The sequence below is a fragment of the Pseudonaja textilis genome, chromosome 1, assembly GCF_049901715.1.
Source record: "Pseudonaja textilis isolate UNSWEBS1 chromosome 1, rPseTex1.2, whole genome shotgun sequence".
Lineage (NCBI taxonomy): Eukaryota > Metazoa > Chordata > Lepidosauria > Squamata > Elapidae > Pseudonaja > Pseudonaja textilis.
In genome coordinates, this window is record NC_141990.1 from 21,475,516 (window position 1) to 21,489,676 (window position 14,161).

General features: G+C 43.5%; 1 protein-coding gene across 4 annotated transcripts in view; it reads left to right on the forward strand.

Annotated features, from left to right (window-relative positions):
• The window catches only part of LOC113441624 (claudin-4-like), a 49,664-nt gene that overhangs the window by 14,668 nt on the left and 20,835 nt on the right, over positions 1-14,161 (forward strand). The window contains exons 2-3 of one of the 4 annotated variants that reach the window (XR_015742438.1): positions 5,835-6,731; positions 9,325-9,918. The exons of 1 other annotated variant lie outside the window; for it this stretch is intronic. Coding sequence is in view for 2 of the 3 variants with exons in the window: in XM_026708725.2 (XP_026564510.1) it covers positions 5,835-6,496 (662 nt within the window). In the remaining variant the exon portion in view is untranslated. Of the gene's footprint in view, positions 1-5,834; positions 9,919-14,161 lie in introns of those variants that run through there. 2 more of the 4 variants (XM_026708725.2, XM_026708726.2) reach the window with 2 other exon arrangements.

Genomic DNA, 14,161 nt, shown 5'->3' on the forward strand with positions numbered 1-14,161 from the left:
TGTTCTTTGTTATCATTTAGGGACAGTTTCCTATGCATTTGGTTAGTGAAATTATCAGATGCTTGGTTCATGAGGCTAAAGCATTGGGTTGTTAATTATGCATTGCAGAAGCAGGGGAATCATTTGTTCTGTCAGCTGATTTTTTTTTACTACTGCCCATTATTGATTCCTTTGAAATGCATTTCTGCTGGGTGGTAAGTTGCCTGGATGGTAAGTAAAGAAAAACTGGTCATGCTGCTTAAAGCTGTTTGCTAGATCAGAGAAAAGAACTATTGATTCCACCATAATGGTTCCTATTGGGCCAGTCAGAATCCTGCACAGAAACTCCAAAGCAGATCAGCACTTTCCAACAACAATTCTCCACCATCCATAATTTAGAACTGACTTCCTTAACAACCAGATGTTCTTTTTTGATACCTTGGTTAATTGTCACTGATAACCTCATCCTCCAATTGGTCTTTTGATAATTTGTCTTTATAAAACTAGAAAACCAGATTAACCAAGATTCAGGCTCCAAAATTCCAGATCCCATGATTTGGAGCAACAAGCTCTCATCTAGTGGTCCGTCCAGATTTTTGTAAATCAGATCCGATGGCCCTTATTTCTAGTAGGAATGAGATCCACGCACAATTTATGCATGATGTACAATAAACACCTGCAGCTGTCTCGCTGGAAATTGATTCAGTCACTTTTTACAGTTTATAGCTTTCTATCGTGCTATCTGTCCATCCACAGTTAAGAATTGTACACTTTAGATCAGTTTGCACAACATTGTAGATGAACTAAAATAGGAAAGGTAATTTGTTATTAAATATGGTGTGAAGCAACTCTTCATTACATTAGTGTGTTATATAAACCACTCCACCAAATTAAAACATAAAATGCCTTATGGATTGAAATGTATCATGATATATTGTCAATAGTAATTGTGTTTTATTAACTTGGATTAGGTGTATTATCTAGCTAATTAATTCAGAAGGACTTGCTTCCAGACAAATATGTCTAGACCAGGGCTGTCAAACTCCCGGCCTGCCGGCTGGATGCATCATGAGCTGGCCACACCCACACCCATTTCAGTGAAGGGGAAAAAAGTCCTGATATGTCATGTGACGCCTCCTTGACGACATGAGTTTGACACCCCTGGTCTAGACGCTAGACTTTCAGTTTTGGGGTGATTCACATTACATGCTTAACCCAAGCAGGCAAAAATTAAAACCATGGGTGTCCAACATTTTGGCTTGCCTGTGCTACGTTGAATAAAGAGGAATTGTCTTGAGTTGCATACCAATATATATAATATAGTTTTATAATATAAAATCATATACTAATGTTAAAAGGGGCCACATTACTAGCAGTCCAGGGCCACATGTGGCCCATGGGCCATGGGTTGGACACACCTGTTATAGACTATATTTGCATGGGATGCAAAGCTTGCTTAGTATCCTTGATGGGTTTAAGCTTACTCAGCATCCTTGATGGGTTAGCAAGTTGTACAAACCCAGCCTCCTTGGCTAGTTTATAACCAGAATTAATTAAGTTAAGTCATTGTTTTGCTACAAAACTCCAAATGCTAATCAGTATACTGTACTTTAGGAAGAGGTGAGTCATTGTATTCTGAAGTTATGGCTATAGCAGAGGGAGCAGCTGTTTGGACTTTGCAAACTGAGGAGAATAATTAATTGATTTGTTTAAAATACTTATGCATGCCATGGCACATACCTCTAGGCAGCATACTAATTTTAAAATATATTTACATACCAAAATAAAATAGCAAAAAGTAGTAAAAAAGAATAGCAAAGCATATAAGATGATACAACAATACTGTATATGTTGGGACAGTTCCCAACATTCTGAGGGAAAAGCTGGTTAGGAGTTCTAAAAACCTTATAGTCTTAGCATAAATTTATTTATTTTCTTTATTTTGATTTGTCAATTGCTTACAAGATAATAGGTATAAGTATATACATAGTTATGAATACATGAAATGGGTACATATAAGAAAAATAAAAGAAACAATAAGACAGGGACGGTAGGCACGTTGGTGCGCTTATGCACGCCCCCTACAGACCTCTTAGGAAAGGAGTGAGGTCAATAGTAGACAGTCTAAGGTTAAAGTTTTTGGGGTTTGGGGAAGAAACCACAGAGTCAGGTAGAGTATTCCAGATATTGACCACTATGTTGCTGAAGTCGTATTTCCTGCAATCAAGTTTGGTGCAGTTAACCTTGAGTTTGTATCTATTGTTTGCTCTTGTGTTGTTATGGTTGAAGCTGAAGCATTCATTGACAAGTAAGTCATCGCAATGTATGATTTTATATACCATACTTAGATCAGACCGAAGACGGCATAATTCAAGGTTTTCTGGGTCTAGAATTTCAAGTCTGGTGGCATAAGGTATCCTGCAACGAGTAGAGGAGTGGAGAATTCTTCTTGTGAAATATTTCTGGACTTTCTCAACTGTGCTAATATCAGATACGTAATGTGGGTTCCAGACTGATGAGCTGTATTCGAGTATTGAATATACTATTGAATGAATGGTTCTAGTCCAGGGACATTGGTATATACGACACAGGTCCACACTCCAAAGTGTGCTTGAACACAGAGAGAAAAACCACAAAATGGAGCTCCAAAATGAAGTGGGAGCCCAGTCTTTTCACCTCAGTAATGGACAGCTGGGATGAGGAGAGTATACCTGCCCCAGGATGCACAACAGAGAAATCCACAGCTCAGATTCTGAATGGGGAACAAACAAGGCAGGATGGGTGATTATTTTTTTTGCCTTCTGGCTGCAGGAGCATCGCAACATTGAAGGTGTTGGGTAAGAAAACATCTCCATCATAGAATGGAGGCGCTGAAAATGGAGACATAGCAGCTGGGCAGGTGGGGCCACTGGAAAAACAGGTTTCTGATTTCCTGGTCAGTGTTTACACAGCATCCCACAGCTAAACACTAAACAGGAAGCAAATTAACTGGCTTAGCTGCCTTATTCCACCACCACCTCAGCATCCCGAAATGTTGCATTCAATTAATCTTAATGAAAGATCATCTAGAGGTAGTTAAGTTCTGCACTTTCTGTACTACGACTTGTTTTGGGGTAAAAGACAGAGGCTGTCCAATGTGTTAGCAAACTAATGAATGGGGGTTATGTAAATTGCTTACTGTACTTGGCCTCCTGCCCTGTATATACTCTTATCCCCTGTAGGTACTCTGCTCTGTACCCACAAGGTCCTCTGGATACCTGTGATTTGTTATGTGAGTCTGTATTTTTGTTATGTGGTGTTCTGACTCAGCTCCCAAACATGACAATTCCTCAATGATTCCTTTATTAGGAGCACCAGCAGCCTTGGCAAAAAGTCTCCCTGTCTCTGTCTCCCTCCCTCCTTCCCTCCCCCTCCTCTCTCTTGTCTGTCCAGCAGGTAGATGAATAGTTATCTGCCAAACTTAATCATCTTTGCACGCTGCCTTTTATCCCCAGAGCTACAGTGCAGCTTTGCTAGCTCATGGGCTCTTCCGTCCCAAGGATCAGCCTAAATATTTCCACTGCTCTCCTCTCCTCTGCCTTCTGCACGTCCACATATTAGGCACTGGACCCAGCTGTTCCTCCTTTTCCTCCTCATCCACCTCCAGACCTGGGGACTGTTGACTCTCCATCTGAGGGCTGACGGACGACCCAGGCTCTGCCTCTGTCTCTATCTCTGACAGCTCCATTCCCTCTTCCACCTAGGAGCTCTCGGGTTGCCTTGATGCTGACCCTGACTCCCACGCCGCCTCCGCATCTGATTTGGCTGCTGGAGGGGGCTGGCAGCTGACAGGCTACAACACGTGGGCATCAGTACTGTAAAGATTGGCTCCGTAGCTAACTATATTCCTTACTGGCTGCTTTTGAAGGGGGCGGGAAGGTAGATGTGAGGCCAGCATTTTATTCTAAGGTTGTCCCATTTGCCCTTGTTCCCCACCCACCCCATCCCGAAGATGAACCAGCCCCATTCCATTTTCTCAGCAAGAGGGAGACTTTAGGGAGAGGTTGAGTAAGATTTGATGGATTGACAGAGTGGGAGGAAAAAAAGCAGGTACCGCCACAATGTCTGCAGGGGATGGTTAAAAATGTCAGGATGGGGGCCATAATGGTGCATCCGGTGTAGGAATGAGGGGAGCTTGGGTTGGTCTTCCATATCCTGGGGATGCCCCCCGGAGGCTGCACAAAATGGTACAGTTCATCCTTGACTTACAAACACAACTGGGACCAGAACTGCTATTGCTAAGCGACAGGGGCGATTAAATGAGACATACTTGATTTTATGAATGTTTTGGGTTTTTTTTGCTGCAGTTGTTAAGTGAATCACTGCAGTTAAGCCAGTCACAAATCCAGCTTCCCCCCCACTGACTTTGCTTGTTAGAAGCTGGCCGGGAAGACCGCAAATGGCAATCCTGTTGGAGACCAGAGGTGGTATCCAGCAGGTTCTGACCAGTTCTGGAGAACCGGTAGCAGAAATTTTAAGTAGTTCAGAGAACCGGCAAATATCACCTTCTGACTGGCCACGCCCCCATCTATTCTCTGCCTCCCGAGTCCCAGCTCATTGGCTGGGTCTTCTTTGGGTGCCCTGCACAGAGAATGGAGCTGGAAAGCAGGTTAGTGGGGTGGGAAGGAAATGGGATTTTGCAGTAATCTTCCTTTGCCACACCCACCAAGCCACGCCATGCCCACCAAGCCACACCCACAGAACCAGTAGTAAAAAATTTTGAATCCCACCACTGGGGTCTTCAATTCCCAGAGTTGAAGTCCACAAGTCTTAAAGTTGCCAAGGTTGGAGACCCCTGGAATAGTCTATCAAAATCCTTTCTCTATTAGTGAAGCCTGGAAAGCAACTAAATGGAAGGGAGAAGGAATCAGAAGGTGTTTGGGGTGGCTTGGCTGTGTTGGGAGTGTGTATAAGAGGATTTCTTTCTTTCTTTCTTTCTTTCTTTCTTTCTTTCTTTCTTTCTTTCTTTCTTTCTTTCTTTCTTTCTTTCTTTCTTTCTTTCTTTCTTTCTTTCTTTCTTTCTTTCTTTCTTTCCTTCCTTCCTTCCTTCCTTCCTTCCTTCCTTCCTTCCTCCTTTCCTTCCTTTCTGGTTTTTCTTGAAAGAGAGGAATGAGTAACTGGAGAGAGTTAATCTTGCCCGCTGGGAACATAAGGCAGGAAGAAAGCCTGGGGAGATTTCTGAATGAGCAAGTAAAACCTGTGTGCTGGGGTGGGTGGGGGTTGGTTCCCCGGTGGCGTAGGTTTGCTTTGAGGCTTTGCTTCCCTCTGCATCATAATCATAATCTTTGTATGTTGTTTTTCCAGTTTGTTTTTTGTTTTTTTGCAAAACGATGCAGCTATTTTGTCCTAAACTTTATAATCCCATTCATAATGGCCTAGCAGCTCCAAAAGATAGAAAAAAACAATCCTAAGTTCCTATATCCATCTATAATTATGTTGTAGAGCTGGCTTAGCATCAATCAATATGGACACTCTTAAAAAAGCCCAGACTGATAAGTACATGAATTACCCCCCCCCCCCATGCCTACTCCCCCCCAAAAAACGTTTTAGGCTCTCATCCTTTGATCAGGTCAATTTCACTTTCTCAGAAACTCCAAAACTGTTGACTGTATAGTTTTAATCTGCACAAAAGAAATTCTCTGAAAATGTACCTTGATTCTTCCGTCTGTAAATATTAGCTCTTTGAAGAGAGGAACCGCAACAAACTTTCCCTCCCTGTCTTTGTACGACACTAAGATCCTGTTTGTGGGTTACCTGCATATGTCCTAGTTAATTGGTGCTGCTTTCATCCTAATCAATCAGGGTTCTGTTTCCAGCAGGTGGGAGCATGATGACAGCCCTGGCCCTGCAGCTGGTTGGGCTGGCACTGTCTATCCTGGGCTGGCTGGGCTCTATTTTGGCCTGTGCCTTGCCCATGTGGAAAGTGACGGCTTTCATCGGATCCAACATCATTGTGGCACAGGTCTTCTGGGAGGGGCTGTGGATGAACTGTGTTTATGAAAGTACTGGACAGATGCAATGTAAGGTCTATGACTCCCTACTTGACCTACCAGCAGACCTACAAACTGCCCGGGCCTTGGTGGTGGTCTCCATTGCCATGTCTTTCCTGGCTCTCCTGATTGCCATCTCTGGAGCAAGGTGCACCCGCTTCGTAGAAGACCCAAGTACTAAGGCCAAAGTTTTGATGATAGCTGGTGTGGTCTTCATCCTAGCTGGAATGGCGCTCCTCTTTCCTGTCTCCTGGTCAGCAAGGAACATTGTCAGCAACTTCTATAATCCACTCGTTCCTGAGGCCCTGAAGAGAGAGCTGGGTATTTCACTTTACATAGGTTGGGCAGCGAGTGCTTTCCTGATCCTTGGTGGAGGCACCTTCTGTTGCTTCTTTCCTCCAAAGGAGGGAAATAAATTCTATCCAGTGAGATACTGGACAGGAAGACACCCTTCTGAGAGCAGCTATGCCCGCAAAGACTATGTATGATCCTTCTTGGAAAAGCTACGCCTCTCCTCCTTACTCCAAGCCTTGAGAAAGGAGGATTGGCTGGTGGAAAGGACTCCTCTGATGCAATGATGTTACAGAATATAAATCTTGAGATGCCAATCGCCTGTCAGGCCTGTCCACACGGAGCCCACATTGACATGACATGTGACACCAAGAGAAAGTTCACGCCAGCCGTTTGTAACATTTTTATTCGACAAAGCAGCATTATTTCATGGTACGTGACAGTTTCCTCAAATGAGTGCTGTGGTTTGATGATATGCCAAGAATTGTATCAGAAAGATAAGTTAGCTCAGGCTTTGGCAATGGGTTTTTTTTTGGTCCAGTAGACATAAATTTAAGAGCATGATGTAAGGCTTGGCTAGCTCTGAAATTGTTGGGAGCTGAGTGGCATACAAATTAGATAGATATAGATAGATAGATGAAAGATGAGAGATAGATAAGGCTGCCACAGTAGATGTGAATAGTCATCAAATGCCTTTTGTTTAACACCTCAACATTTCTTCTTGCATTTTTGTCTTAGCATCTTCCTAAGACTGAGAGATAAATTTTGGAGAAGGGGAGAGAAAGAGCCAGAAGTTAGTGCCTGATTTTGCAGCTTCCAGTGTAGGCTGTATTGGGTAGGATGAGGATTCTGCTTGATGCCAAGAAGTTCCTTGGCATTAGGCTGCCTACCTCCGGTCTGGCCTTTTAGATAGTAAGAGCTATCCTGAGCCCTTCAGGTATTTTACTCTACACACAAATTAGGGCCTTTCCCCACTCCTGAAGCTACCAATCTTTGAGTCAACAGAAACCTACACCAGCATAACATTTGCTGGCTTAATTAGGGTTACACCTCCTGAAAAGTCAATTGGTGCCATGTACAGGTAGCCCTTGACTTACGACCACAATTGAGCCCAACATTTCAGTTGCTAAATGAGACATTTGTTAAGTGAGTTTTGCCCCATTTTATGACATCTCTTGCCACAGCTGTTGAGTGAATCACTGCAATTGATAAATTAGTAATCCAGGTGTTAAAGTGAATCTGGCTTCCCCATTGCCTCTGCTTGTCTAGAAGGTTGCAAAAGGTGAGCACATGATCTTGGGACACACAATGGTCATAAATATGAACCAGTTGCCAAGCATCTGAATTTTGATCATATGATCATTGGGATGCTGGAAAGGGAGTAATTGTGAAAAACAGTCACAAGTCATTTTTTCCAGTGCCGTTGTAACTTTGAACACTCACTAAATGAATTGTTGTAAGTTGAGGACTACTTGTAGTAGGGTCCTGATTGATCATGAGCACAGAATGTTAAGGAATGGGAGTGGTGCTTTCCTCTGACTTTCCTCCCTTCCCCTCCCACTAAACATCTCCAGCCCACAGAATAACGTCCACCGGCCATTCTCCTTAATGTGAGATGGGTAAGAGACTTGAGGAGGGAGGGAGTTTTGATGAATGTCAAAATGGAGGAATTTTGCTATCAGTTCCTAGTATTGCACAAATGTTTTGCACAAGTGAGGTCAAAATAAACCTAATAGCTGAAAGGGGGATGTGTGCATTTGGAAGGGACAGGCAGACAGCTATTCTGCTTGAGGCCCCCTGACCTCTTTGCTCAGTTGTTAGTTGGGCTTTCTTTGAAGAAGCAGCCAGCCAGCTCCTCACCCCCTCTAACAGATGTCGGAGAGGCAATGGAAATAGAGCTAGCCAATTTTTAGAACTTCCAACCATCACCCAATAGCTGATATAAGATCCCATGTTCAAAATCAGCCCTCCGAAGTGTGCAAAAGTGAGAACCTCATTTGAAATAACTGGGATTACTCATTGCCCAAGCTGGAGGGGAAAAGCACAAAAGATGTGAAGAGAAAGGGCATGCCCGCAGCACTCTAAAGTGGCTGATCTCACCCCTTAGGGGTCATCTGATTATGCAAATAACAAAATGGTTACTGAAGCAAAGCAGACAACCATTGGTTTAGCAACTGTGCTAAAAAGAAGAGATGTGCAACCAGTTCTCCCAATTGTGATTGTTGCAGCATCCCTGCAATCACGTGATCAAAATCCAGGCACTTGTATTTAGGCGATTGCAGCATCCTAGAGTCATGTGATCTGCTTTTGCAACCTTTTGCCAGGGAGTTTCTGGCAAGGCAAAGTCAACAGGGAAGGCAGATTCACTCAAAGACTGCAGCCCATAAAATCATGAAATTGGGTGTGACTAATTTTACAACTGCCTCACTCAGCAGTGGAAGTTCTGGCTCCAGTTGGGATCATAAGTTGAGGATTACCTGTATCAAAACAGCCATAGGTTGTTGCCTGAATAAGAGGAAAAGCACCACTTAAACATAGGGACAGCTAAAAGCGAATTTAAAGCTGCCTCGGGTATGGTTTGGGGATAAGATGAAGGCAACATCGTGAGTTATGGCAGAAAAGGGGGTTGTTGGGATATATTTGCCTCATGGGTTAGATGCAAGTAGAAAATGATCTCACTATGGAAAAAGCTGTTCAAGTGTAAAAAAAAAAAAAATCTAGTGGCGAAAGTATGATATTGAAAAATGTTATTGGATCAGACCCAGTGGTGGGATTCAATTTTTTTTACTACCGGTTCTGTGGGCATGGTTTGGTGGGTGTGGCAGGGGAAGGATACTGTAAAATCTCCAGTCAGAGGTGGTATTTGCCGGTTCTCTGAACTACTCAAAATTTCCACTACTGGTTCTCCAGAACTGGTCAGAACCTGCTGAATACCACCTCTGGATCAGACCTAAGGTCTATTTAACTAGGATAGCATCTGTTTTCCTTTTGATTTATCAAATAATTTGTTGTCCATCCATTTCAGAATCTCCTATCCTAGTAATCCTGTCATGCCCTTGTTGGAGTCTGATTCTGAGGGGGAGATTGAGCAGCTAACAGGGAGTGGGAGTGTGGCTGGCTCCAGTGGCTGTGGAAGAAACGGGGAAAGGGAACAGTCCGGCTGGGCATTCAGAGGAAGACCCAGGGCCACCCCCTCTTCATCCTAGGGCACGCAGGGAGGAACGAAGAAGGGAGCAACATGGCTTATGGGAGAGAAAAAGGCCCTGATCCCTTTCATTAGTTGCAGCTGGGAGAAGAGGATATAAGAAGGGTGTTTGCACAAAGCACCTTGCTGGAAGCAAAGCATGCATTATCGTTGTCAAGGCTTATCTGGGTTTTGGCATCCTCCCAACTGTGTATGCTTCATTATTTTTTGGAAGTCTGCAATTTATTATCCTGGCATGTCGTGTTAATTACTTCGGTGTGGTTTGTGTTGGTTTTTTTATTTCTAATTTATCTGTACTTTGGGTTTGGATTGCATTTCTTCCCTTTGGAGACTGTTTTTGGAAGAGTTTGATCTCCAGTCGAAGATAACTGGACGTTGGGGGCCAAGTTGGAGGCATTAAAAGGAATTTATCTACTTTTGTGCCTTTGTTATTTTTGGGCCATGCCCAAAATTCAAATCCTTCTGTTCCTCTCTTGTGTATTTTGCTCCAAAACATTCTTCTGATCAGGCGTTGGTGTTGTGCCGGTGTCCCCTTAACTGTCAAAGTCCAACAAGATTTGCATAAAATCCGTTTCTTTGCTTCTTCTCAATTAGGTTCACAAAGAGACATGTGATCCACCTTGCGCACTTTGATACTTTAAAACAAACAGTTTCAAACGGAAAAGAACAAGCAGAAATTTAAAAGCCTCATAAACTAGGCACAAACTGAAGGGAGAACGACGGTTACTTTTTAAATGAAACTGCACTGAAGTAATATTGTCTCAAGAGGAGGAAGTGGTTTTTAGACCAGGAGTTCAGCTGGCTAAGAACTTCCTGACAGGAATTTTCATCCAGTTGCATAAGCAATTCTAATTGTTTGAATTAGAGAGAAAGGCAACATTTAGCAAAAGGCTCCATCCATTGTTCTATTGGCAGAAAACAGGACATCGTACTGTACACAAGGGGTGTGTGTGCCTTTATGAGACTGAAACCCTAACCCTTGGTCTGTAAGCAGAATGTGCAGGAAGGGAAGGAACGGACGAAACGTGGGGAAGGCCAGGACAAAAAATAATATTAGTTTGAATGTCAATTAACGAAATTGTACTTTCCTGGTAGTAAATACTCTCTCTATTGCCATCATTCCCAGCAATAACTTAAGGTTTGCACTGCCTTATATTTGCATACGAGGCTCTGTTTACCATACATTTTTATCTTGATTACTGAATTAACTCATTTTCTGAAATCTGTACACTACGAAAACTCTCAAAACTTTAACTGGGTGAAAATGATGCATCACAGGGCAAAATCTTTTGAACCACAAGTACCTCAAATGGAGTAACTTACAGGATGCACCAAAAATCTGGGATCCATGACTTGCATGGTATTAAAACTTGGCAAGTTTTATAGAACATTTTATGACATAAAAACACCATAAAGCCTTTTAGCACACAATACAAAATGTCATAAAAACCTTCTGTGGTCCACTTTTGATGCTTGACTATAGCAGAATCAAGATGGAATCCTTTCAAGGTGAGTACAGCTCAACTTACAACAGTTCTTTTAATGACTGTTCGAAGTTACAGGCACTGAAAAAGTGACTTAATGCTGTTTTTGTCTTATGACCGTTGCAGCATCCCCATGGTCACGTGAATAAAATTCAGACGCTTGGCAACTGACTCATATTTATGACCATTGCAGTATCATTGCAAGTCATGTGATCCCCTTTTGAGACCTTCCGACAAGCAAACTCAATGGGGAAGCCAGATTCACTTAATAACTTCGTTACTAACTCAACAACTGCAGAGATTCACTTAACAAATGTGGGAAGAAATGTCATAAAATGGGGCAAAATTCACTTAACAATTGTCTTCCTTAGCAACAGATATGGGGCTCAATTGTTGTCTTAAGTTGAGACTGCATCTTTACTCTGATTTAAAAAAAAAACGAAAAACTTTTCCCCTGCACTAGAAACTCTGCCATTATTGAAGGCATTGAGGAATCAGATAAGGAAATTTCTTTGAAAGGATGACCCAATGGGTCACAGCATGTCTGATGCTATTATATGATGTATCACAAATTACCATGCCACCCCTCTCCTAGAAAATTGAAATATCCTAGGAAATATTAAAAAGGTGGATTATTTCCCCTAAAAAGAGAAGAAACTCAAGAGCAGAAACTCACCTCAGAAGCAGAAACTCACCCCCACCGTTGTTAATGGGTGGGCCATTAAGGCCTGGGCCAGAATACTTTACATAACAAAGGTCTCCAGGTAAAGCTATAGCAATTGCCAAAAGCCCTTTTCAGTGCATCATCATCCAGCAAGGCTCAACCAAACCTGGAACTCAGGACAGCCTACAGAGTTGCCCCTGCATGGCCCCATGGAAGTCTGACAACCAATCAGAATACAAGCTCCAATTCAAATCCCAACAAAGGTTATAAAACCCAGCCACTCTCAGCACCTCAGCCCCTTTTTGATCTCCTCCTTCACCTTGAAGCATGTGACCCTCCTTCCTTTTTCATTCTGGGGCTCCAGGCCACGTGGTCCTCCTGTCCACCATTAAACCTTCCAAACAGCCTCCATGTTTCCAGTGTCTTTTCCCCCACTTGGAACTGAACCTAGGAGGATATTTCTTCCAACAACCAGATGGGTAGAAAGATTCACACAAAATGCTAACCCTTCTAAAACAGGGGTCATCCTCAGGGTGCAGCCCATTTGGAACCATGTGTGTGAGTGATGGGGGCTCACGCAAGCTCCATTTCCGCAAGCGGCGGGCATGCACACCTGCTGCTTGTACAAATGGAGCTGCATGTGCTCTCATGCGCGCCTCCCATTAACACAGAACCATTCCCTCCCCCCTCCTGCTGGGCCACCAAGCCAGAAAGGTTGGGGACCACTGCTCTAAAAGACCCCCAAATCTAAGCTTAATTTGAGCCAAATTTGCCCAAGTGTGTGATTGCCTGAATGCAGCTGGCATTAACTGGGTTGCACCTGCATGACTAAGCCTGTAGGTATATCAGTCTAAAACCCCGTGATTAGTTTGATGGTCCATTGTCCACAAGCCCAAACTTTTTATTGAAGGCAGCTCAACACTCAAGCCATCTTTTCCTTCCTCTCCTATCATCTGCCTCTCCATAAATTCTTTCTTTGGCCTCCTGGAGGGAGAAACAAGCCTGGCAACTCCAGGTTTCAAAGACAGCAAAGCCATTTTTGATAAGCACTCTCCATTTTCATGGACCTTGTTTCAACTTGTTTGAGGGGGAGGGGACACTCCAAATCTTCTGCCTTAATCACTTTTACTTTTGGATTCAATGCTTTTCCATTCCGGGATGATGATCTCCGTTGCAAAAATTATACAGGTAGTCCTCAACTACCTCAATGACTGCAATGGATCCCAAAATTCCTGTTGCTAAGCAAGACAATTATTAAGTGAATTGTGCTCCATTTTACAGCTGTTTTGCACAGTTGTTAAGCGAATCACTGCATTAAGTGAATTGTACAGTCATTAAGCAAATCTGGCTCCCCCTACATTCACTTTGTCTGTCAAAAGCCGGCTGGGAAGGTCACAAATGGTGACCACGGGAACCCAGGACAATTCCACTGTCATAAATACATGTCAGTTGCAGAGGTAGTATTCAGCAGGTTCTGACCAGTTCTGGAGAACTGGTAGCGGAAATTTTGAGTAGTTTTGAGAACTGGAAAATACCACCTCTGACTGGCCCCGTCCCCATCTATTCTCTGCCTCCCGAGTCCCAGCTGATCGGCTGGGTCTCCTTTTGTTGCCCTGCACAGGAGAACGGAGCTGGAAAGCAGGTTAGTGGAGTGGGGAGGGAATGGGGATTTTGCAGTATCCTTCCCCTGCCCCACTCACTAAGCCACACCAAGTCCATCAAGCCACGCCCACAGAACCTGTAGTAAATTTTTTTGAATCCTACTACTGGTCAGTTGTCAAATGCCCGAATTTTGATGACTTGGCCACGGGGTTGTTACAACGGTGTTAAGTATGAAAACTGGTCATAGATCACTTTTTTTCAGTACCATTGTCACTTTGAACGGTCGTTAATGGTTGTAAGTCAAGGACTACCTATACTACTCTTACTACAGTACTATACAACACAGGTCTCCAGCCTTTCTGGCTTGGTGGACTGGCAGAGGCCGTGGCGATGGCGGTGGGGGGAGAGGGGACGGTTTTGCATGTGTGCACACTGCTTTCACAAATGCAGCTGTGCATGTGTGCACATATGCATGCTCACCCATCACTTCTGCAGCCTGGCTGGGGCCTGGGAGCTGGAGACCCCTACAATACAACTACTCTTGAGGAATGAGAGCCGCTCTTCAAATGATGCTGCCAAATTGGGGCCAGCTGTAAGTGTTTAAATCTGTTTTTTTCCCCCTCATGTCCACTCATCCCCTGAAATTTTGTTTTCATGTCCACACATCCCCGTCCACATAGCTTCTGTGGCAGGAGTAGAGATGTTAAACCAGGGATCCACAAACTTGGCGACTTTAAGACTTGTGGACTTCAAATCCCAGCTATGCTGGCTGGAGAATTCTAGGAGTTGAAGTCCTCAAGTCTTAAAGTTGCCAAGTTTGGACAGCCCTGTGTTAAACCATTCAGAGCCCTGGATCTTTTTCAAAGGTGGGAATAATGACATTCAAGTCAGCCGGCAAGGCGTAGTC